This window comes from Hyperolius riggenbachi, chromosome 1 (genome assembly GCF_040937935.1).
Source record: "Hyperolius riggenbachi isolate aHypRig1 chromosome 1, aHypRig1.pri, whole genome shotgun sequence".
Taxonomy (NCBI): domain Eukaryota; kingdom Metazoa; phylum Chordata; class Amphibia; order Anura; family Hyperoliidae; genus Hyperolius; species Hyperolius riggenbachi.
The window spans coordinates 348,387,084-348,412,352 of NC_090646.1; the positions used below are offsets into that span (position 1 = coordinate 348,387,084).

Here is a 25,269-nt window from a genome sequence, read left to right on the forward strand (position 1 = left end):
TAAGGCTCATTAATGACCTGTGTTACTTGTTCAATAGTTGAAGTGATGATTTTGATGGCATGCATCCCTGGAAAGAGTCTTCTTATGTCCAGGTATTTTCCATTAGAGTCTATAACCAGCACAATGTCAGGACTGCGATGTTTATAGGAGTGATTTGCTTGGTGTTTAGGCTTGGGCTGTGGGTTGTTGGATGAGGCTGTGTTGGCAGTATTTGGAGAGGGGGCTGGATGGCTGTGATTGTCACTAGTCTCTTGGGTGATTATTGTATCCTGTGTGTTGTGCGGAGCACTGTCTTTGGTCGGCATAGGTTTTGTGGGGGCCTTTGTGCTTTTTGTTGTCTCCTCTAACTTTTGTGGCTGTTTTAATATTTTTAATTTCCTGATCTCCTCTTTAAGTTGTGAGCTTTCATCCTGTAGTTTTTGTAGGGAAATGTTCATATCATTCAAGGCTGCAGTGTGCTCAGCTTTCATCCTGGCTATTTCTTCTCTCAGTTGATCATTTGCATTTTTCACACCTTGGCTGCTTTTCCTTTCTTCCCTGAAAAGGGTGAAGTCCCTTTCTAATTGGGACAGACTTTCTCTGAGAGTCTCCAGAGAGGGGTGTGAGAAGCCTGGTGTCTGGTCTCTGGAGAGGGGCTGTTGTTTTGGAGTTTGGTCTTCAGCCTTCTCTCTGGGAGCAGTCCTTGCAGATGATTTACGACCATTGTTTGTGTTGACAGAGTTTGTCTGGTTTTCTTTAAAGTTAATTGCAATTCTTTCAATATCAGGATAACTCTTTTCGAATATATTTAAGTAACGTTCTGCCCCCTGGATCAAGACACTGCCATTGTGGTATACAGTTACTGTAAGTGTAGTAACCTCTGGGTCCTCCTTGTCTTTTATTCTGATTTGTCTCCCATTCGTGATGCCATTTTTTTTAATGCTTTTTTCAAATTTTTCACAGATGGCAGTATGCCAAGCTTGGGTGTCATGTGTAAAAAATATCAGGTTTGTTCTTACTCTAGGGTTAGAGGAATAGTCAGCAAACAGAGTCTCTGGCATGCTTTTAGTTAGCTTCAGTCTTTCTTCTTTCTTTGCATCATTGCTTTTATTGCCAGGAGAGTAAACAATCTCCCTGTGCCAGACCTCCTGCTGCTAGATGTGCTGGGCTTATCTGCATCCTGGCTTGCCTTTTGATCTGCTGGCTCTAATATGGTTGCCATTGTGAATCCCTTGATAAACTTTTCCTATTTCTATAAGTAATATTCAGCAGAAATGCCCTTACCTTGTTTTCTGCAGGTTTGGTCAGTTCTGGGGTTACTCTCTGCTGGTGTTAGGATCTGTTGGTTGGCTGGAGCTGGCTGCTGCTGCTTGTTGCTTTTCCTCTGAGTGACACAGCTTGTTTATCCTTTTATAGGTGGTTATCTTCTCCATTCAGAGCATTTGCTTTTTAATCTTTAGTCTTTTTATTCTTTAGACTTCCATAGGCTCCTCTGGTTTCCATGTTATGTCTTGGTCTTGGCTGTGTCCTTTGTGTCCATTCAGTTGCCCATTACAAGGTAAAATTTGTAAAGTTTTCAGGAGCTCATGTTCAGTGCTGCCATTGTCTCTGGCTGCTTGCTCTCTCTCGCTCTCTCTCTCTCTCTCTCTCTCTCTCTCTCTCTATCTCTCTCTATCTCTCTCTATCTCTCTATCTCTCTCTATCTCTATCTCTATCTCTATCTCTCTCTCTCTCTCTCTCTCTCTCTCTATCTATCTCTCTCTCTCTCTCTCTCTCTCTCTCTCTATCTATCTCTCTATCTCTCTCTCTCTATCTCTCTCTATCTCTATCTCTATCTCTCTCTATCTCTCTATCTCTCTCTATCTCTATCTCTATCTCTATCTCTATCTCTATCTCTCTCTCTCTCTCTCTCTCTCTCTCTCTCTCTCTCTCTATCTATCTATCTCTCTATCTCTCTCTCTCTATCTCTCTCTATCTCTATCTCTATCTCTCTATCTCTCTCTCTATCTCTCTCTATCTCTCTCTATCTCTCTCTATCTCTCTCTATCTCTCTCTATCTCTCTCTCTATCTCTCTCCTTTCAGACCCTAGCAGTCCCTCGCTGTAGTTCCGCTGCCTTCCAGGGTGCCACTGTCCCCTCCAAAAGATCCCCGACCACACCTGTGGGCACGTCTGCTCTTCTCTGGGTCGTGCTCCTATGGCCGTGAGCATTCTAAACTTGTGCAGTTCACAAAAACTGTGTATGTCCAGAACACCCCTGGCCACACAGTAGCCATAGCTGTGGTCGAGGATCTTTCAAATTAGACAGCAGCATCCTGGAGGGCAGAAGAACTACAGTGAGGGACTTTATAGACTGCTACAGTACAGGCTGGAAGAAGCACTGGGTAAGCAATTCTATCAGTCTCTAAATCCTGCTGATCGTCTGCCTCTTATACTTTTAGCTATAGACCCTGAACAAGCATGCGGCACATCAGATGTTTCTAACATTGTCACATCTGACAAGATTAGCTACATGCTTGCTTGTTTCTGGTGTGATTCAGACGCCACTGCAACCAAATACATCAGCAGGGCTGCCAGGCAACTGGCATTGGTTAAAAGGATATAAATATGGCAGCCTTCACACTCTTCTCATTTCAGTTGTCCTTTAAAGGGCTAGACTGCACGTACGGAAGGAAGTGATCTAAACAAAGTACTGTATATACGCGTGTATATTTCATCCAGTTGTTATAAAGTAATAGCACTAGCACACACAAGATAAATTTCTCCCTCCTAGAGGGGACTAACTGCAAACATTAAATGAGAATAGTTTAATGAATACAATTTTTATTTTTTTTTATTTTTCTTAAAAAGCATGTTATTACATTCCTGTAACCCAGGGACAGGAATAAAGGGAAATTTCCCAGACCTTGCCAGCAGTAAAAAACAGAAAAGGTTCAAACGTCTTTCCACTTTATCCAAAGCTTAGTTATTTTTTGGAGAAGATGATCATTGAGGCATTCTCTGAACATTTGTTAGCTGCTTTAACCTTATTTAGTTGAAAGTGCCAATTGGCACTGTACTGATCTTATTATATTCATGTTGTGGCTGATGTATTTTTCCATTGCATATCATTTTAGACAGTGGTGAAAAGTTTTTAAAGAATCGGTGGTTTATACAAAACTTTTTGAATTTCTTCTTTTCTATTCTTATGGCTGCCAGCAGATGATTCACTGGACTTTTCTGGATAGAGGTTCTTTGCAGGCCTGAGACAGACTGTTGACACAGTTAATCTGTGGTTCAACATTCCTAGAAAGCAAGAGAACATTTTGTTGAAGTTGATATACACTAGCGCAGCATTCTCCACGTGTCCTTTAACTTGCAGCAGTAGTAAGTCAATTTACTCCATGTATAGTACAATGATTAAAGGGAATCTCTGCTTTAACATGAACCTGAAGTGAAAATACACTTGATATGAAGAATTGTTTGTGCTGTATGGATGACAAAACATTACTAGTATATTTCTATTTTCAGCTTTATGGATGAAATCAGACTGTCACAGTTGCAGTTTAGGATCCACAGGCAATAAAGATACAGAAGTAATGAACCTTTAAACTTTCCTGCAGTAAAACCTTACCCCCCCCCCCCCCAACAGATATTAGCCATTTTAGCTTCTATTTACTTTCCAGAAAACTGGTCTGAATTCACAAGCTCTTTTGTATGGATAACAACTCAAGTTTAACTCCTTGCTTTATTGGAAAAGAGTACTTCAGATAGTTTCTTAGTAGGGTTAAAACTAGGTGTATGTTTTTCATGTCATTTCAGGTACGCTTTAACCACTTAAAGCGGTTTAACACCCAGCATTACAACTTTGCTTTAAAAGATTGCTTACAGCTTACAAACTATTATGCCAGATTTTTTTTTTAAGCAGAAATTCACTGAATGGGTTAAACATGACATTTTAGTGTTGGATTTAACTAGGAATCCGCATCCGTTCTTATCTTTTAGTTACAAATGTATCTTTATTTGTTATACAAATAGACCTTTGAAAAGTCTGCCGGGGAAGCCCTCTTTGTTCTCTCAGAGCAGTGTTTTTGTTACATTGTAGATAGATACATTTGTAACTAATTGTAAGCACGGGCAGGATTTCTAGCTAAATGCAGCACTAAAATGTCATGTTTAATCCATTCAGTGAATTTCTGCTAAAAAAAAAAATCTGGCATAATAGTTTATAAGCTATAAGCAATATTTTAAAGCAAAGTTAAAATGCTGGGTGTTAGACCACTTTAAGGACCAGCGGTCTCTGGGCACTTTAAAGAGAATCTGTATTGTTAAAATCGCACAAAAGTAAACATACCAGTGCGTTAGGGGACATCTCCTATTACCCTCTGACACAATTTCACCGCTCCTCGCCGCATTAAAAGTGGTTAAAAACAGTTTTAAAAAGTTTGTTTATAAACAAACAAAATGGCCACCAAAACGAAGTAGGTTGATGTACAGTATGTCCACACATAGAAAATACATCCATACACAAGCAGGCTGTATACAGCCTTCCTTTTGAATCACAAGAGATCATTGTGTGTTTCTTTCCCCCTGTTCTCATGCATTGAAGTTTCAGGCTGCTCGTTTCTTCCTGCAAACAGCTGTGCCCTTGTCTGTAATTCTTCAGTATGTGAAAGCCCAGCCAGCTCAAAGGACGATTTATCCAGCTTGTAAAAGATAAGAGAGAAGGTGCCCTAATCTAAATAATACACAGGCAGTGTGCATAGAGGGGCCTGGAAGGGGGAGTTCATAGCAGAACCACAACACTGAAGAACTTGGCAGCCTTCCAGACACAGGCTGACAAGTCTAACAGGGGAAAGATACATTGATTTATTACAGAGACAGTGATAGTATAAAGTGCTGCAGTTAGCCAGAACACATTAGAATAGCTTTTGGAACTTGTAGGATGATAAAAAACAAGATGCAATTTTTGTTACGGAGTCTCTTTAAGGACCAGAGACCGCTGGTCCAATCCTGCCAGAATCCCGACGAATCGCAGCACATACCCGTCGCAACCGCCGTCATCGCCGCTCGCCGGGACCCCCAGGACATAGACTCTGCCTGTCTCTATGAAGGCAGAGTCATGTGAGCCGGTCAGGAGCCGCTTTCATTGGCTCCTGACCCTGTTTTTCAATGTAAGCTAATGGGAACAGCTTACATTGAAAGACAGGGCCAGGAGCCAATGAAATCGGCTCCTGACCGGCTCACATGAATCTGCCGTCATAGAGACAGGCAGAGCCTGTGAGATGTGGCGAGAATCGTCGGGTTTGAGCGGCGCGATCGGCGGGTAGCGGCGGAGACGGCGGATGCGCGCTGCGGACAGTGATTGAAATCTACGCCCTGCCAGCCAAAAGCCCACCAAAACGGGGCGTAGATTTCAATCACTGCGGTCCTTAAATGGTTAAGTTTTTTTAAAAAATTTTTTAAAAAAATTGTTGCACAAATTGTGTAACTAAATCGTAAATTCTATCTTTCACTTCAGTCTGCAGTTGCATCTGCAGCTTTTCATTAAGGTATAGTTCAGATTACACTTGCTGGAAGCATCATACAGTTTAGTGTACAGGCTATACTTTTAGGCTAGTTTCACACCAGGACGTTGCGTTTTAGGGGACGTTATGGTCGCATAACGTGCCCCTAATGCAACGCCTGGTGCTCTCTAAGGTTGACGTCAGAGTGAGCCGCGTTGTGCAGCTCACTCTGGCGTCCGTGATGCGTACTCTTGTGCGCATGCGGCATCACGTGGTCCCGCCGGCCAATCGCTGCACAGAGTGGCCGCTCCAGGAAGTAAACACTGCACGTCACTGAGTGCAGTGAATATTAATTAGCCATGTGCCTGGCCACTCTCCGCTCCTCCCCAACGTTACTGAGCATGCCGCTTAGAAAGTACTGCATGCAGTACGTTGTCTGGTGGCGCAGCGTTACTATGTAACGCAACGTGGGCACTGTGAACAGCCCATTGATGTTTCATTGCTGTGCGGTGGGGTGCGTTACAGGCTGCTCTAACGTGCGCCTGTAACGTCCCACTGTGAAACCAGCCTTAGTGTCATTGGTTACCCATGAACCTGGCACAAGTCAGGATTTAGACATTCCCTACAATGTCTACAGGTTTACTGCAATGACTCATTTATTACACAGGAAGGGGAAATATCTATATAGAGTAGGGTGGCGACCGAACTCAGCTGACAACCAGCACAAATGTAAATGTTCCATTCCTGTCGCCTGCCAGGATTGGGCCTCTTTCCATGGGTGACAGTTTGGGGCCAATTTCTGCACAGATATGGGTGGAATGGGTAGGGGAACAGTGTGCTCCTCTAAGACTGTCCACCAGGCAGGTCACTCGCCGACTCAGTGAGGATCCTAAAAAACAATCTGGAATCCAAACGTAAAAATGTTTCGTTTGGACGGGGCTCACACTTTAGGGAATTGCACATGGTTTTTGCGCATGCAGAATTCCATCAGATGCGATAGCCTGTGTTAATCAATGGCCTGGATCACCTATAATAGAAATAGGAATAGAACATCAGTAAAGAAAAGTCTCATATTTTTATTTTTAGTTTTATATAGTTTTTTTTTTTTTTTTTTTAAATAACATTGCATCATACTGTCAGTTGCAGTTTTCTAAAAGCAGGCTCTGTTATTTAAACCATGAAACCAAGCAGAAATGATGAAATAATGACCATTTGAACTTTAAAGTGCCTTGTCAGGAGCCCAGTCAGAACAGCAGCTCGATGCAGATTAAACAGTCCAACCTACAGAGCCCAAATCAAAGTCCCTTAAAGTGGTCTGAAACTCTGACATTCAATAAAAATGTGTTTACCTACTTTTTTATTACTCCAATAGTTATATTTGCTTTTGTGCACACATAATATTCTCTTTACAAATTACAAGTTTCCAAAGTGTAGTTTTCCTTACCCTGAAAGCTGGCATTGAATTGTATTTTTCTATTATAACTGCTTTTTATTATATATTAAAATCTTCTGAGCTATTCTGAACCCTGTGTGTGCCTGAAGCAGAGACAGTTTCTCAGTTTTTGTTTACATTCGTGTTGATACATTTGTGTTTAACAAGTAAAAAAGATACTGTTAACTCCAGTTTGGATGCAGATTTGAAGCTGAATAGCCGGAGAAACTGCTTTTTAGTGATCTAGATTTTTATTTTTTTTCTGGGATAGTAGCTTTCAAGCTGTGAAGAATCTTTTAGAGCAAAGTAGAAATGCTGACTTTCAGACCACTTTAAATGTATCTGATTCTGGTAATGTGGTCAGAATTATAAGATAGGATTTCTAGCTGCAAACGTCTATTTTCTTACAAAAAGTAAACTATTTACTTAAGCCATTAAATGCTTTTTTAATATATGTGCTTGGAAATGGGCATTTTAAAGTAATCCTGCAGTGAGAATACTCTTCAGGTTTAATACTTACCTAAGTAGAGGGAAGGCTCTGGATAGTATAGAGCCTTCCTGTTCCTCCACCCAGGCCACCATTCCTTTGCTGTCCGCTGGTAAAGCTAGTCGGTCATGCGCAAGTCCCTCAGCAGCAATACACTTGTCCTCTGAACTACTCGGACACTAGTAGTTCCAAAGAGCTGTTTGGTCTAACAGCCTTACTTGGCTGACAGGGGAGGATCTATGCTATCCAAAACCCTCCCTCTAGTTGTGAGAATCTCCCTTCAGATTTGATACTTATCTTGTTAAGTTTGCTTTTAAAGGACAACTGAAGTGAAAGGGAAATGGAAGCTACCATATTTTATTTTTTTTAAGCAATACTAGTTCTTCCAACCCTAGTTCATGCCTTCATTGCATCATGGCTTGACGACTACTGCAAGGCTCCCAAACAAGGACCTGTACCGCCTGCAACTAGTACAGAATGCTTCGGCCAGATTACTAACAAACCAGCCTCACCATTGTCCCACCAATCCTTCGCTCACTGCACTGGCTTCCAGTAAAATGGAGAATGCTCCTTCAAGCAGACATTCAAATCCCTGCACATTTTGGGCCCTGGATACATGAACGACTTGCTGGAACTGCACCACACCTCTCACAACCTCAGATCAGCAGGTTCCATAAACCTGGTCACTCTAAGTGTGCACCTCAAAACCTTTGGAGCCAGAGATTTCTGTCATGCTGCTCCAACCCTTTGGAACTCCCTAGCACACCCAGTAAAGACAGCCCCATCCCTGGAGTTATTCAAATCCAGACTGAAAAGCCACCTGCTTAGTCTGGCATTTCTGGACTTATAGAGTTCTTCCTCTGTACCACAATTTACCAAACAACCAATTATTGGTCTGAGCCATGCTTATGCACTTTGAGTCCTATGGGGGAGTAAAGCGCTTTACAAAGGTTTGTTTGTAGTTGCCTGGCAGCCCTGCTGGTCTGTTCTGCTGCAGTAATGTTAACATCACACCAGAAACAAGCATGTATTTAATCTTGTCAGGTCTGACAAAAATGTTAAATGTCTAATATTCTGCATGCTTGTTCAGGGTCTATAGCTAAAAGTATTAGTCAGCAGGTAACTGGTAAATGGCCAGTTAACTGGTATTGCTTAAAAGAAAATAAATATGGCAGCCTCCATATACCGCTCGCTTCTGTTGTCCTTTAAGTTAGAACAGGCAACCTGACACATTCATTCCAGCACAGTAATGAATGTATTGTCCTTCATGAATATTTACTGACCCAAAATATGTATAAATTCACTTCATGAATTTAAGTATGTCTTATGACCGGTGCCCTTAAGTTCGGTCTCTGGGCGGTTTTGTATTTGTACTGCTTTTTCATCCTGTGTACTTGTTTAAATAATGTGATGAATAGATCACCAGGATATAGTCTTAAAATGGGTTGAATGTGCAGTAAACATTGCAAGCGCTGACTGCCACTTGTACTTTTGCCTGTGTGACGTTTTCAGCGAATACAATGAGAAAATACAACAAATTTATTGTGATTGCTACTTTTACTAGTGTTCAAGCTGTGAGTATGGCACACTGAATGCACGGCAGTATAATTCGCCACAGTCTGCTGTGAAATTGCCCATGTGTACAAGTCTCATACTCATAAGATGCCTGTGGTTAGAATGCTAATCGGCTGGTACATGAGGTACAGTTTGAGCACAGCTGTTAACCCTCAAATTCCCTGTTAAGGCTTGATCAGACAATTCCCAACTGTTCTCCACTGCATTATAGAGCTAATGTCTGTTATAGTCGCTAAGTGGCACTCCAGTTTTACAAATTAAAACGTTATGCTGTATATCAACCTGTTTTCAAATTTAAAAAACGGTTGCCTAAATCTCTGTGATCCATTCACAGTGCATATTATTGTAATGAGTTGCTTCAATAGCATGATTGGGGCAGGGCTCCTATAACTTTTTGCTCAGTTCCATGAGTTTGTAAGAAACTGACAGGACAACCCTGGAAAAAATCTGTGATCCCAAGGCATGGCGGTCTTACCAAGGTATTGTAGTATGAGGGTATTTCTGAGATTGTATTCAGTTAGTTTCAACCCCATACTGCATCTTACAGTATGTACTGTGTAGTTCAGTCATTTAAGATAATCCTCATATAAACTGTTTATAGGAGGTTGCAAAAGATGGTTTTAAATATATTTAGGAACATTTTGCTATATAAATGGGGAGCAATTACCTTTAAAACTAGAAAACCGGTATGGTGGCCTGTAGGAGTTGTTACACATGAGGGTATTTTGATAGGTGTACTTTTATGCTGGGTACACACGGTAAGATTTTCAGTGCGGTTTTTGCAACCCGATCGTTTTTCCTGCACGATTCCGCAGTCGATTCTGCGCTCGATTCTTTTCGTTTTGATTTTTTTTTTCCATTCACCGATATGAGAAATTGAGCGCAGAAACTATCGGGAGCAATATCTGACATGTCAGATTTTATCTATCGGATCCATCTATCGCTTGGAAAATCGTACCGTGTGTATTAGGCATTATTATATGTGCAGGCCAGCTCAAGACCCAAGATCAGAGGGATAAGTGGATTGGAGCATGAGGGGACGTGCCCTCATGCTTGGCGAAATAAAGGATTCTGAGAACAAGTGGACAAGACTTCAGCATGCTCCAGTTGCCATCTCTCTCTACAGGTGTGAGGGACCGCTGTAAAGAAATGGTGCAACACAGAAGGGACTCACTGATAGGGGGATACACATTGAGGAGCTATTACAGTGAAAAAACTGTCTAACTGTGCCTCAAGCTCTGTTACTGTACACATGTTAAATGACACAGAGCTGAGGTGGTTGCTTAAACTTCTTAGCCAAGGTGTGTGTGTGTGTGTGTGTGTGTGTGTGTGTGTGTGTGTGTGTGTGTGTGTGTGTGTGTGTGTGTGTGTGTGTGTGTGTGTGTGTGTGTGTGTGTGTGTGTGTGTGTGTGTGTGTGTGTGTGTGTGTGTGTGTGTGTGTGTGTGTGTGTGTGTGTGTGTGTGTGTGTGTGTGTGTGTGTATACAGGCATCCTCCAAAAGAACTGGCATGCTGAAAATGTTAACGGCTGGGGCTCAAGCCGTTAACCTATCCCCCTGAATTGAAAGTTGATTTGTTGTATGCTGTGCTGTTGTCCCTCCCACCTCCCCAACCCCTCATAGCAACAAATGTTGCTAGCATTAGGCATCCATACTAGACAAGACAAGACAAGACAAATAACATTTATACCGCGCTTTTCTCCTGGCGGACTCAAAGCGCCAGAACTGCAGCCACTAGGGCGCGCTCTATAGGCAGTAGCAGTGTTAGGGAGACTTGCCTAAGGTCTCCTACTGAATAGGTGCTGGCTTACTGAACAGGCAGAGACGAGATTCGAACCCTGGTCTCCTGTGTCAGAGGCAGAGCCCTTAACCATTACACTATCCAGCCACTGCTTACTACACCCTGTCCTAAGTTTTTTTTAAAGAGATGGATCCAGTCCCTATGGGTGAGTGTGTGGCTGCTTTCACACTAGGACATTGTGGCGTATTTTTTTTTTGTCTGACAATATAATCGCAATCCTATTGCATTGCAGTATGTTTTAACTGTATGTTCACATCTTTGTGTTAGCGGTGTGCTGCAACAGAATCTTTTGGCATAATGTGATGCATGCAGTGTGGCACTGCATAATGTGCAAATAAAATAAAGTTACATACTTTGTACCATATGTTGCACAGCATGCAATGCAACTTTTTCCTCTCTGCTTTGTTGGATACGCAACATGCCAGTGTGAAAGTAGCCTGTGTGTATGCACCTTTAAAAGCACACGTTTTGTCTTTATAGACTGTCAATTCCATAATCCTAAAGGGGCATCCTTGGCCTTGGCTACAGGTCCAGATAGCTCAGTGGCAAACCTGTGGTGTGGACCTAGCCTTGGGTTTGCCAGCGGTACGATGAATGACTTGGTAACACCACATAAAGTCAGCCGTCTATGACTGTATTCACACTGATATTCCTGCCCTACCTTCTATTCAGGGCTGTGGAGTCGGGCAATTTTGGGTGCCTGGAGTCGGGAAAAAATGCACCGACTCCTAATGAATTTGTAACTGTAATTAAAATAGAAAATATGATAAAATGTTCTATTTCTCAGATAATAGTCATTAAAAATAATGTATATATACAGTAATAGCTGTGCTTAGTCCACAAAAATGAAATAAACCAATCAAAATGAGTTACTTGTGCTGCTTCAATAAAGCAGTCCCTGTATTTTTAAGGTCAGATATACATATCTGATTGTGACTGTATATATGATGTGTACACAGGAATCTCTTATATATACTAAATAACATCTATGCTGTAAGAATAAAGCCTGATGTGTAGCTGTGTCACTAATAGAGATGGTCAATGAGATGGAAATAATTCTGCACTGATGCTGATTTATGCAAATGTATGCACTCCCTTTGCTGATGAAATCAAATAATTTGATATGTTAAAATTTGGTTTGGTGACTACAAATTAAAGGGTACCTGAGACGGATGAAAAGTAAAGTTTTATACATACCTGGGGCTTCCTCCATCCCCCTTCAGGCTAATCAGTCCCTCGCTGTCCTCCACCACCCGGATCTTCTGCTATGAGTCCTGGTAATTCAGCCAGTCAGCGCTGTCCGGCCGCATGCCGCTCCCACAGCCAGGAACATTCTGCACCTGCGCAATAGTGCTGCACAGGTGTAGTATGCTCCTGGCGGCGGAGTGTGTGCATGCGCACTACGCCCGACTGGCTCAAGTACCTGGACTCATAGCAGAAAATCCAGGTGGTGGAGGAGGACAACGAGGGACGGATTATCCTGAAGACGGCTGGAGGAAGCCCCAGGTATGTAGAAAACTTTAATTTCATCTGTCTCAGGTTTACTTTGTTACACAGTAGTACTATACTCTACATATGCACTCCCTACAGAGCTGCAGGGAATCCACTGAGAATGCTGTGCACATTGAACACAGAGGTGTTGTCTGTCACCCATAAACCTCGTTCAGATTGTGCATGAAGAATGTGTAATAGAGGAAGAATCTCCTCATTCCCCTGCAGAGTACCTGCACATCGTTCTTACATGTACCCACAGTTACATTGCCTAGGGCCTGATAGATGTTCTTTGTTCCGGTCTGTACCTTTAACAAGTACTCTTACCAAGGACTAGTTTTAGTCTAAAGGGAATAAATATAGTAGTCTACATATCCTTCTCACTTCAGTTGTCTTGTAAAATTCCTAAGCGTTGGCAGTTAAGAGACGAATTTCATGTTACATACTTTTAATCAACAAAATTGTAATATGCAAATTAGAGGAGTCGAGAAGTCGGAGTCGGTGGAATCCTAAACTGAGGCGTCGGAGTCGGTGGATTTTTGGACCGACTCCACAGCCCTGCTTCTATTGGCATCCCAATCGCGTTTTTTTTTTTTTTTTTCGTCCTACCCAGGCTTTCCTCTTTTAGTAATGTGAACCTTTAGCCCAGGGCTGTTCCCACTTTACCTGAGAATGGACTTTTTTTTTTTTTTTTTTTTTTCAGGTTTTATCCTCTTAGTGGACACTGTGCAATGAGCTGAACATCTTGCCAGAATTGCTCCCCTAGTGCTTATAACCTGGCTCAGTGCTTCCAGCTATCAATAACCAAAACATTGTGCTTATAACCCATTGCAGCATTCTGGAATAGCTGTAACCCCTAAGCCAGTGTTAACAGGTGCTTTTAATAAACTGATTCACTTCTAGCAACTATTCAAATTTTAAGAGAATGAACAGTCTTGGGCAAAGTGCCCAAAATTTGACTTGTTCCATTCACGATTTTCCAAAGATGCGGTCTTATATTTTGAAGATGCTGGAACGTTTAAAGACCCATTAAGAAAATAGAAACCATTCCTAAAAGAACTTGAGGTGGCTTTTTTTTTTTTTTTTTAATAAAGGGTGCCTAAACTGACATAGGATATGAGATAAACGTGTAGAGTGCCATTCTTGCAGATGGCTAGGCAGAGTTCCATTATTTTTTACCAACTGAAAGCGTTAGGGCTGGTGCACACCAGAGCGGTTCTGGAGTGTGTTTAAAAACGCTAGTGGTTTGAAAACTGCTTGGGTAATGTATTTCAATGGGCTGGTGCACACCAGAGCGGTTTGTTTGTTCCACAAATGCAAACTCGGGGGGCAGCAGCATTTTTTTTTTTTTTTATTATTTTTTAGATTTGAGGAGTTTCTGCCTCAATGTTAAAGTATACGAGAGTGGAAAACCACTCTGACAAACGCTAGATCAGAGCGGTTTTCCAAGCATTTTTGTTACAGAAGCTGTTCAGTAACCGCTTTACTGTAACAATATATGAAATCTGCTACACAAAAACGCTAGGCCTGTTTACTAAAACTCTCTAAACATGTATATAATCGCTCTGAAAATCTGCTTCAAAAACCTCTAGCGTTTTGTGGATCTGCTAGAGGTTTATGGTGTGCACTGGCCCTTAGACATGCAGGTATGCAAATGAGTTTCTCTCTAGTTAGGCTACTAAAACAAGATAGATTAAATACGGCCAATAACTTCCACCTCTGCTGAGCATTGAGCATGTGTATTGCGGCCCCTGAGCCTCCTTGGAGCATTGGTGAGTGATCAGCCTGGCCGCATTGTTCTCCTTCTCCTTACCCACTCTGACGCTCCTTGTGTACCCCTACATTGGCCTCTCCCCACTTGGCAACAGAATGCATTCCCAGCCTCGAGCCTAGTGACCCATCTATTGAGCCTTGCGCCCACACTGTCATCCAAGAGTTCAAGACCGGATCTCTGCCAGCGACATGCCACATGTGTGTAGGAGGCCTAACTGATAACGAATTACAGCCATAAAACTTTTACCTGGAGGAAAACCGCTTCTGAGTGCACGGGGTAGATTAGAAAAAAAGTTTAGTTGTGTAGTTCTAGGACACTAAAGAGACATCACATCACATTGTTGTAACAATGAGCTATCAATTGTTCAGATGGGAATGCCATATCTGTGTAACTGTGTATGATGGCTCTTTGGTCCAACGTGTGACAATCAAGCAAAATCCATTATGCCATCAGGTTTGACTAGTCACTCGCACAATCAGTGTATGGTACATTAATATTTACTGGCCTGTGTAACTGCTAGGCATTCACACAAAAGCCTTATATGTGCTCACTCCATTTCTGTTATTAACGATTGTTCATCAGTCATAAAGGTGGTAGTTTGGGGAATGATTGCCGAGCGGCATTTGCTGTTGTACGGAGAGGGGAGAAGAGACTGGTATCAGAGGTGTGAGCAGCAGCCTGTGGCCCAAGGAACTGAAGACAGTGCATTTGTTAGTGATTGGTTACAAGCTGTAAACTGCATTGTGGGGAAGCTGTACAAAGGCTGAATTCTTGGCCAAGACTGCTCAAAATGTATAATCTTGGGTAAAGTTTATCCAGCCAGTGCACAAGGCTAAAGTCAGTTATCCGATCTTCTAATCACTGCAGTAGGATTCTCATTTGACCAATCATTTAATAAGGTGTGAATATTGTCCCCTGTGATCTATGCCTATAATATAGATTTAGAGACTCATTCCTTTGATTTGTTTGGTTCAGTTGCAAGGTAGAATATAGGTCAGATATTACAAGCAGGGATGCTGGAGATGGTCAATGAGAGAAATTTGGCCTACATGCAAATTGTATGCTACTTGGAAATGGGGCAGTCAGATTATCCTGCAGGGAGTACATTTGGCCCAATTCCAATCTGCATACAATTTGCATTGAATTTACATTCAAGCCAGAATTATTTGTGGCTAATTGGCTATCGCCATAGCAATTTGAGGATTACATTTTCTCATACGGTAAAGGTAAACCATGAGTTTTGCTTGGCCACATTGAAAGCCGTTATGTTACTATTCAAAGCTGCCTCAGCTTCACACAGAGTAGAAGATTGTAGTGGTGAAATTCTCTAGGCTGATTGATATCATACTTGAGCTCAGTGCTGCTGAAATAATTTTATTTTTTCCTTTTCTTTTATAACATCAGTTTATAAACGTATGTGCTTTGCTTAATATACTCCTGAAAACAGGTTTGATCTTTGGTGTTTATTTTCCTCCCTTTTTATCAATTTCTCCCTCTCCCTTACTTGAGGCTTTTTTTAATAGTGGGGTTAAGTATGTTCAGTATGTTGGAGTGTTTAGGCCCAATACATACAGACTTTGTACATGAAGGCTTGATGCAGGAGCCTTGGAGTGCTGAAGTTAGAGTGCTGTCAAGTGAATTATTTACATTTTGGCATCAGCATGGTGGTGTAGTTAGTACATGGCAGTGGCACCCTTGCCTTGCAGAGCTAGTCCCAGCCTCAAATCTTAGCCAGAATATTATCTGCATGGAATGTGTGTATTCTTTGTGTTTCAATGACCCAAAAACATATTGAACTGGCTCCTCCTCTCTACAAAATGTTCAATAGGTAAGTCAATCTTACTGGTAGGGATTCAATTGTGAGATCCTTGGAAGGACATTGATATGAATTCAGTACACTGTGTGTTTAGTGTTTTTTTAAAAATAAATAAATAGAAAAAAGCTGTAGATTTCATAATTACGGTATATAAATGCATACAACCGTAAAACAATGTATGTCTATAAATTAGAACACAAAAGCATGGAGTTATCTGGCCATTTACTTTGCGTTGTCAGGATGTGTACTGGCATCAGCTGACCACTCTGATCATAAATAGTGACCCAGTTGTGTAAGTAGTATGGCATTCTGTTCTTGTGGTGCTTGAAGCCAGATAATTTTGATGTAAACGACTAGGCTGAATTGCTCATGTACACCTGCCGATTGCATGGGCCATTTATCCACTACAGCCCTTTCATGTAAGATGTCTGAAGTTGCATTCTAATGCATGATTTTTAACAGGCACATTTACAGACTTCGGTGGCTGCTGGAGCTGCTTCTGGGCCCCCACAGAGCCTCAAACTAACCTATCCAGAGACTTTGGATCGTATTAAGGAAGAGTTTCAGTTCCTGCAGAGCCAGTATCACAGGTAAGCTACATATTTGTTTTGTTTTTATTTTTTTAATTTGGCTTTGCCGCTAAAATCTCAGCTGTATGTCACAGATTTTGAATTTGGCACATATTTCATGACACATTAGCTGTATAATGCATTTTCTGTAGAAATATTTTGGCTTTTCTTGCTTGTGCCAGTCATGTTATGCTAGATTGTCTAAGTGAGTTTGTTTATCTCCAGTTTAAAGATGGAGTGTGAAAAGCTTGCAGCTGAGAAGACAGAAATACAACGGCATTATGTCATGGTGAGTTCAACTGAAATGCAAATAAAATGGAAAGAATGTGATTGTCCAGTCTATGATTCACATTTGTCGAACCTATCAAATTGCATTTGTCATTTTGTAAATTCGATTCCCAAAGCAATTGCAAAGTTACACCAACACCTTGTGGTTTGCAAATATGTGCACACTTATGCCAGTCTACCTTGTGTGTGATGAACAACATGGTGTTTTGAGGGTACTGAGGACTGCTTTAGAAAGCCCTGTTGCAGAGCATTTTTAGGCACATTAAACTCCTGGAGCATGTGTGTATTTTTTTATTATTATTATTATTATTAAGATGTCGGACACCATATTCTTATTACACTTTATTTTAAGAGTATCTGTAAGGATAAATGTTTTCTACAAAACAAAGGAAAAGAGTATGTTATGAGGAAAAGATGAGCGATAAGCAAGAGGAAACAAAAATAAGCTTAGGCCTGGGACCCACTATAAGCACTTTACTATGCACTTGTGATTTGTGAAGCTCTTGCTAATGTAATGCTATGGGTGTTTTTTTTTTTTCCCGTCACCTGGAGTGACAAAATGGCTAGAGGAAACCGATCATCCCCCTATAGGACATACAAATGTAACAGTCTATATAGTCAGGGGCTGACTATATAGACTGTTACATTTTTATGTCCTATAGGGGGATGATCGGTTGTCTAAAGTTGGCCAAGGTAGCTAAGAACGACTGCCTCAGCTGATAGGCATGTGTACAGAGACCCCTGAGCAGCAACAGCCGCTCCATCAACTTGGATGTGAAGTAGACAACTTCTTTGAAGATGCCCACCGTCACACGCACGCACGCATGCTGCTCATGTGACATCAGTTGTTAGGTGTGTATGCACTTTTAAAGGGAGCCTGAAACACCTTTTACAAAAACAAAACTGGCAGAAACGAAAGTGAGCTGCGACGGGGTACCGGAGGATTGTCTAGTACTGGCGTGGGCACAGGACAGCTGCAGGGGGAGAAGCCCCAGGTAAGTGAAACTACTTTTTTCCACTAACCCTCCAGGACAGGTATACATCGAGATCCGGTCCCTCCCAGGAAACAGGAAACATCCACAAGCCTCTCTATAAATAAAAAGATTTGTCAGGGAGACGGCAGTATAGATGTTTCCTGTTCCAGGGACAGGTCTCTCTGTACAAACGCTGCAGGTCCTGGAGAGCCTGGGGGGCTAAGGAGCTGTTGGCGCGGCGGGGCTCACTATGGAGCATTAGGCAATGTCGTCTACTTTTTAGGAAACTACTTTTAGGAGTTTTGAATCAAATGCATTTTATTCTGTGTTTTTGCAAAGATCTGGGTTTTTTTTAAAGGTATTTCCAGTCTCATTGAGGCTTTGTCATTTTCCTTCTTTGCAGTATTATGAAATGTCCTATGGTCTGAATATTGAAATGCACAAACAGGTAAAAAAATCCTTCCTCTTATTGCTCACCATTTCAGCATGCTCTAAGTCTCTTTCTTAATCATGCCATTTCTAGTTTACCTGTAGATCTTTTCTCGTGTAAAAATGCTATCCTTCATTTAAGGGAAAACTCCCCCGTTTGTGGAGCCGCTGAAGATGTGCAAATGGCAAAACCTTATAAATGCATACATTTTTAGATATCAAGGCAGGCGGTTGTGGGTTTTTATTTTTTATTGTTTTTTGTTCTCTAGCTGTTAAAGGCTTTCTTTTATTATTCATTAGGGTTGAATTACAAAAAAAGTGCAGCATCAGTTTGTATATTTGCAGATTTTAATAAAGGTGCCATTTCCATGTCAGTGGAGTACTACTTGTAGGTGTCTAAAGGTGCCCATAATTGGTACTTTATTTTTTTTTTCTTTTCTCTGCGATCTTTCGTTGCAATTTTTACAACCGGAAGTAATTACAGATTGTTCCCTTAATGGGTCGATTAGGGCATTTTCTCACTTCTGATTCGATTTGTAAAATCCAACATTCGGATCAATGAAATTTTCTGTTCCAATCGATCATAGAATCGCTTTACATTGATTTTTGCTGCACACTGGGCAATTTCCTGTACAATTTGATCATAAAAATTGTCAGACCGCATCTAATGAGAAAATTGTACTCTTAATGGACACCTTAAAATCTACAGCCCATGTAATGTCCCTAGACCATCTGTCCACTAATCAGTGTGTCTGTAACTTTGTATTTATTTGGTAGGTGGAGTGCAGCTTTAAGGCTGTCTCACTGCGAGGTGCCTGTGTTAACCTTTTTTTGTGGGAAGGATTGCTGTCATGGCTTCATGCTTGGCCATTAGCTGGCTGCTGTGCCACTCATGATCAAGGTGGCATGTTATTGGGTGGTGGCTTTTGGGCTGTTTGATTTGCTGGACTGGTGTTACAGGCTCTTCCTTGTAAATATCCGCTTTCGGCAGTTGTGTGCATGCGTTTTTACACATGCGTCAGACGGCATGGCTGCCAGTGGGTGGCTACTCTTTGCTAGTGACATTTTTGCTATTTTTACATGCAGTTCCCCATCAGGTCTGCTGGTGTGTGGTGCTTCCCTATTGGTCAGTGACATTTTAAACTCCTTGGATAATTAGTTTTGCGTATTTAAGGGGGCTGTTCCCCATTCATTGTGCATATGGCTTTTGGCTTTGAAAAAGAGCATTGAAGCTTGAAACAGCGGGCTTTCGCCACTAGAGCCATTTTTATCGGACATGTCATTTTAATGACTTGTCAATAAAGAGCTTATTTTCTACCTGAGGTGGTGCCAGCTTTGTAAGTCAGTGTAGGGTGATCAACGTGAGTCAGTGTAGGGTGGCCTTAGGATGTCAGTTTAAGAAAAAACATTATTTTTTTTTATTTTATTTTTTTAATTCCATGGAAGAAATTTGTAGGAAGAGGTAATGCTCTGTCTTTTAGATATGGAACTGCTGTGGGATGCTGTATGTGAACGTAAAAGCTCATGGTGAACCAAAACTCTCATAATATGTTGGGGGCATGCTTTTTGTGCTTAACACTTGAAACACCTGCAGCTTGAGGTTATGGTCACAAGTTTCTTTGTAGCACTGCTTGCATCACTGCACTACCTGTGTGGCGGGAGCATTGCAATGTAATAGGTTGTGAAACCGTAACATTACCACTAAATCTATCCGTCAAAAGCAGGAGTGAAGGATACTTTTCATTGACTTTATGCTTCACTGTACCCGATGCAACATGAGCATAACTTGCTTTTTCCTGATCCTTTGCATTCCTGCTGTCAAAGTGAAGGCAGCGGCCACTGTGAACCTAGCCTGAAGCTGTACAATTTGCCAAGGAACAAGGATGGTCACTAAAAATCAGGAAGACTTATAAACTGCAGTCTCAAATCCTTTGCAGACCTTAATGTAATCTCTTCATTATGGGTGCATATAGTGTAGCTCCTACACTAACTTGTGTCTAGAGATCTTAGTTCTGTAATTTTGTAAGTGTCCTAATAAAAATAGTCTGAATTTTCTTTCTAGACTGAAATTGCCAAACGTCTGAATGTTCTCTGTGCCCAGTTGGTGCCATTTTTGTCTCAGGAGGTAAGTCCTAGCAAAGTTTGCAGCTCTTAGTTAATTTGCTAAGATTCTTTTTTTTTTTTTTTTTTTTTTTTTTGATACTTATGGCTTCAGTTGTCTCATTTTTCTCCTTCATCTCACCCACTTCTTTCATGTGCTTTGTCACCCAACCAGCACCAGCAGCAGGTGGTTCAGGCTGTGGAGAGAGCAAAACAGGTGACCATGGCAGAGCTGAACGCAGCCATAGGGGTAGGTCCCTCTGTGTTCCAGCATTTTTTTTTTTTTTTTTTTATACTTTGCTTTCACATATAAACAGATGCTGTGGAAGTTGATCGGAAAATCTTAAGGTACCCATACACTATTGCATATTTTTTCTTTAAACACATTAGATTCAGTATAATTACCGAATGTAATGAGTCAATTGAAACTGGTATTTATATTCGACTATAGATACATATCAGTGGTAGTGCCGGTGGGCCATGGGTGGCAGCAATCAATTTTTCCCGTAGCTTTGTACTGCATCAAGCAGTACAAATCTGAAAGCTGCAGCAGTCAGGTTGATATTGGACAAGATTTCTGCTTGACATCTGTCCAAAACCTGGTACACATCCAATTTTGATTGGCCAATGAGTGACCAATTCTACCACCTCTATGTAGCATGAGGACCACTACATTCTGAATACTACAGATTGTGAACGTAAGCTCTCCTACTACATGGAAGTGGTTAAATTGGCCATACAAAATTTGGTGTGTGTACCAGGCTTAAGACCTGGTGCACACCATGGAATTTTCACTTCAGATCCTACTTCCAATCGAGAAAATGATCAAACCTGGGGAGGAAAATATACAGCCTACTGATTGCTTTCTACTCATTCCCAAGCTTTATAATCAATCTATTTCTCAATCGGAAGCAGGTTGGTTGGACATGCTGGAAAATATCAATCGAATTACTTGCCATCATTCCACGTGTGTCCTTTTGCATGCATTTTTCGATCGCTATCCAATTGCAAAAATTATTGGAAGTCTGATTGGAATTTGAGGGGAAAAAGCACACGTGTATGCTAGCTTCTTCACTATCCAACGATATCACATTGTATCTGAAGTAATTGCATGGTGTGTACCAGGCTCAATATCTAAAGGTGCAAAGTGATTGCACAGGTAAACAATAGCTGGGAACTATTGATCGTTTACCATTGACAAGTTGAACAGTGTATGGGTACCTTTACAAAAACAAGTAGTTCTTAAGATTGTTATGGCTTCTATGTAGTACAAGTGAAGATTACTGAATAACGCCTCTTATCATTTTAGGCCTCCTTTTCCATGGACTGTTGAGCTGTGTGCTCAGCAAGCAGTTACCAGGCAGTAGTAAGCAGTTATCATGCAGCAACAAACAGTGAGCAGTTGAGTTTGAGAGGCATTTCACTGCCTATCAACAAACCGTGGAAAGGAGGCCTTACTTTTATAGCATGGTGGTTATTCGGAGGGGGGGGGGGGGGGGGGTCATCCTTCTAATTTGACTACAGTTAATCTACTTGTTCTCAAGTGAATAATACAATTAGGATGTGCAGCTGACTTGCTTTTCAAATTAACTTGAATCTTTAAATTCAATGTCCTACTGTGAAAGAGGCCTAAAAGATGCATCCAGCAATCTAAAAATGTTTCATTCACCTGGGGCTTCATCAGCCCCTAGAGATCTGTTAGGTCCCACATCTGTTAGGTCTCCGCTCTCCCCTCCATAAGATCGCAATCCATGGCCGGGTTGGGATCTTCTGCGCATGCGCTTCTCATGGTCACGCTCCTGTTGCGGGGAGCAATCTGTGCTTGCGCAGCTCAATTCTCTCTGAACTGCGCAAACGCAGAGGCGAGCATGATCACAAGAGGCACACCCGGCATAAGATTCGGACCAAGCTGCAGGTCGCAATCTTGCGGACGGGAGAGCGGAGGCCTGGCTCAGAGCGGAACTGCGCTGTGGGACCTAACAGAACTCTAGGAGCTGAAGAAGCCCCAGGTGAGTGAAACTTTTTAGATTGCCAAATGTATCTCTTAAGATGGCCTTGATATAATCTTGTTTTGTTTTTTGGCTCCTTTAAGTGATTCAACTATGTCTAGTGCATTGAGTGCATTGGTAAAAATGAAATAAAAAAACCTCATGCTTTTTTAGTCCTATGTAAGCCCCTAAAACAGCAGAGTGCCTGAATATGGGATTGAGATTTAGGTATTTGTTGTAGGAAATTACATATGGGTGTTTCTTTATAGCTCAGTAAAATTAATGTTTTTCTCTCCATTTTATTCCTTTTTTTTTTTCTTGCTTCCTTTTCTTTGTTGTAAATGTCTTTTGTGTCACTAAACAAGCACCAGCTACAGGCTCAGCACCTCTCTCACCATGCTCCTCCCATTCCTCTTACGCCTCATCCATCTAGTTTGCAACCGCCTAGCCTAGCTGCTGCCACCAGTGCATCCAGTCTGCTGGCCTTATCTGGTGTCCTTGGTCTGCAGTCTCAGCTAGCAGCAAAAGAGGGGCTTGCTGACTTGGAACATCGAGGTATGTGTAAGTTTGCTGCTACTTAATTCTATCCATTTGTTTATTTGTTGTTGCCTTACTGGAAGTAGAATGTATGATGCCTGCACCAACATTAGCATAAGGTATGAGTGTTTGGCATGCAAGCACTGTCTTTGTTTTCCTATATGCGATTGCTGTTCAAAGAACTCAAAAGTAGTTGGTTTAGAAACTTCTAAAAAAAACTCTAAAAATGTTTATACCAAGCATAATTTCCACATTTTTAGTCATTTTAGAAAGTCCTAATTCAGAATCAATTAAACCGTTTTATAGTACATTGCTGCCATGTAGGGTTCCACAGACTGCAGTAGGTTAGAGGTTCAGTTTGACGCAAGCTTTTTCTATTCTAAACTGTTAGGAGAAAACGTGTTTGAGTAAGCACAAGCTGCTGTATAAGAGGGGCATTGCTGACTTAATTCAGACAATAGCGTTCGACTACCACCAGGGTGGTCCAGGTGATCCCTTGTGTGGGGGGACCAAGGATATACAGACATGTCATGTTCTGTTGCTGTACAGGGTTTAGGAGAGCTGATAAATTAGTTGGGTTGAGGGTGAGAACCGTGCCCTTGGCCAAATCTGTCGGGCAGATTTCTCACTGATACACTGGCAAGTTGGCCAAGTACCATCTAGCGTGCATACAAGGCTTAAGAATGCTAGTGCTGCTAGACAGAGAAAAGTTTGTAAATCGAATGTGTGAATGTTTGCTTGGGGTTTTGTATAGGTTTACCACTTAATGTTGTAATTACCAATAAAGTTGATAAACGCTCCTCCTACTTTGCACTGGCTGTATTTTGGTAAAGTATTCAACAAGGAAAAGAGCTGGCACATGCAAAGTTAATTTTTATTGGTTCCATGTAACAGATATGGCCAACGTGTTGGAGCCATGTAGGACCCCTTTTATCAAGGCAATGTTTGCACAGAGGCAAAGATCAAAACAAGAACAGTTTTTACTACCTCAGCCAGATAGTAGTGTATATGCTATTTAACCAATCAAAAACTATTCCTGAGTGAAACTAAAAAGGTACCACAGCCATATCACTAGCGACACAAATCCAATTAATGCAGATGGAAATATGCAGAAGTCCCAAACATAACTTAAAATCATGTGACCCTAGAAGCCAGGATGCAAAGCCAATTGATCAAAATAATGGCGTATCAAGCCATATAAATTGTATGCATTGTCACGTGCCAAACAGTGACAAAACCCAGAATGCAGCTATGTGCAATAACATGCTCTTAAATTGAAAGCCATGTCTCCGGCTAGAAGGACAGTGTGCATAGCATGTAGAACCAGAACACAAAAATTCAGTATGATTAAAATAAACTGTCTGCTGGTATTTTGGTAAAGAAGAAATGAAGTACAGCTAGGAAAAGGAGTAGTAGTAAGGGGAAAGTAAGACAAATGTTTCTGAAGAATTGTTGAAAGGTTGGTTTTGCGAATAGTGGCCTGATTCTGCATAGAGAAAATGGGATGGTTAATTAAGAATCTGGACTAAAATTAACCAGCTATTTTCTTTTTCATTGCTCCACATGTTTCCATGGAGACAGACAGAGACCCAGGACCAGTAAGTATAGAACATTGTGCTAATTTTGTGTGTGTGTGTGTGTGTGTGTGTGTGTGTGTGTGTGTGTGTGTGTGTGTATAGTTGAATATGTAATGAACACTGACCATCTTTTTTTTTTTTTTTTTCTGACCTGTGAAACATCCTCATGTGTTCATGAACTAATGCTGCTTTATCTTTTACAAGTTTTTTATGTATAATGTAAATATGTATGTCATTCATTCATGTATGTATGCATTCATTCATTCTCTCCCCCAACCCCCCCCCCCCCATCTAACAGAGCTGTGTTACACTACCAAATGGGGAGCGTGTACGGACTTTATCAGATTACTTAAACAGCAACAAGAAGCGCAAAACTGAAGAGAAAGACTTCGGAACAGACTATGTGAGTGGATATATTTTTGGCTGGATTCACAGTGGTCAGTTGCATAACTCGCGCATGTGTGAACTGCAATGGAGGCTGGGCATAGACTTTAATGCAAAGCCAGCATGCAGCAAGATGGAATAACCTGATCAGTTGCAATATTCAAATGATGTGCCTTGGTATTTGCCACATCTAGCACTTTTGGTCACCCCCACTTTCTGGCCACCTGACTTCTGTTTTTCTCCACTTGGCTGGAAAAAAACGTTCTGAGTAGAGCACTGGCTAGTAATATTGTCTCCTACAATAGTTAGAGCAGTATGCAAGAATACTCTATGGCCAGCTCGGGCTCCTGGCATGGTTCTGTGTAAGCACAAACCATAAAGTTGTCCAAAGGAAGGAGCCTCCACTCCTATTAAGAATGCAGTTCAGGACAGGAGTAAGGGGAGAACAAATTCTATATATTTCTAATACTCCTTTTTCATTTACAGGGTAGTGATGCCGACAGAAGTGAGGACAATCTGGTGGTGGATGAAGTAAGTTGTTAAACTATCACATTTAATCTTTACTGGTTACTGTTGCTGGCAGTC

At 41.4% G+C, this 25,269-nt stretch overlaps 1 protein-coding gene across 6 annotated transcripts in view; it reads left to right on the top strand.

The window, feature by feature from the left end:
• LOC137512722 (transducin-like enhancer protein 1) overlaps positions 1 to 25,269 on the top strand; it is a 77,274-nt gene that overhangs the window by 22,314 nt on the left and 29,691 nt on the right. For 4 of the 6 annotated variants that reach the window (XM_068234080.1, XM_068234077.1, XM_068234079.1 and 1 more), the window contains exons 3-11: positions 16,301 to 16,428; positions 16,633 to 16,696; positions 18,073 to 18,117; positions 20,161 to 20,223; positions 20,374 to 20,448; positions 22,552 to 22,747; positions 24,305 to 24,321; positions 24,599 to 24,703; positions 25,171 to 25,215. In XM_068234080.1, coding sequence (XP_068090181.1) covers positions 16,301 to 16,428; positions 16,633 to 16,696; positions 18,073 to 18,117; positions 20,161 to 20,223; positions 20,374 to 20,448; positions 22,552 to 22,747; positions 24,305 to 24,321; positions 24,599 to 24,703; positions 25,171 to 25,215 — 738 coding nt within the window. The remainder of the gene's footprint in view (positions 1 to 16,300; positions 16,429 to 16,632; positions 16,697 to 18,072; positions 18,118 to 20,160; positions 20,224 to 20,373; positions 20,449 to 22,551; positions 22,748 to 24,304; positions 24,322 to 24,598; positions 24,704 to 25,170; positions 25,216 to 25,269) is intronic. The other 2 variants (XM_068234081.1, XM_068234082.1) reach the window with 2 other exon arrangements.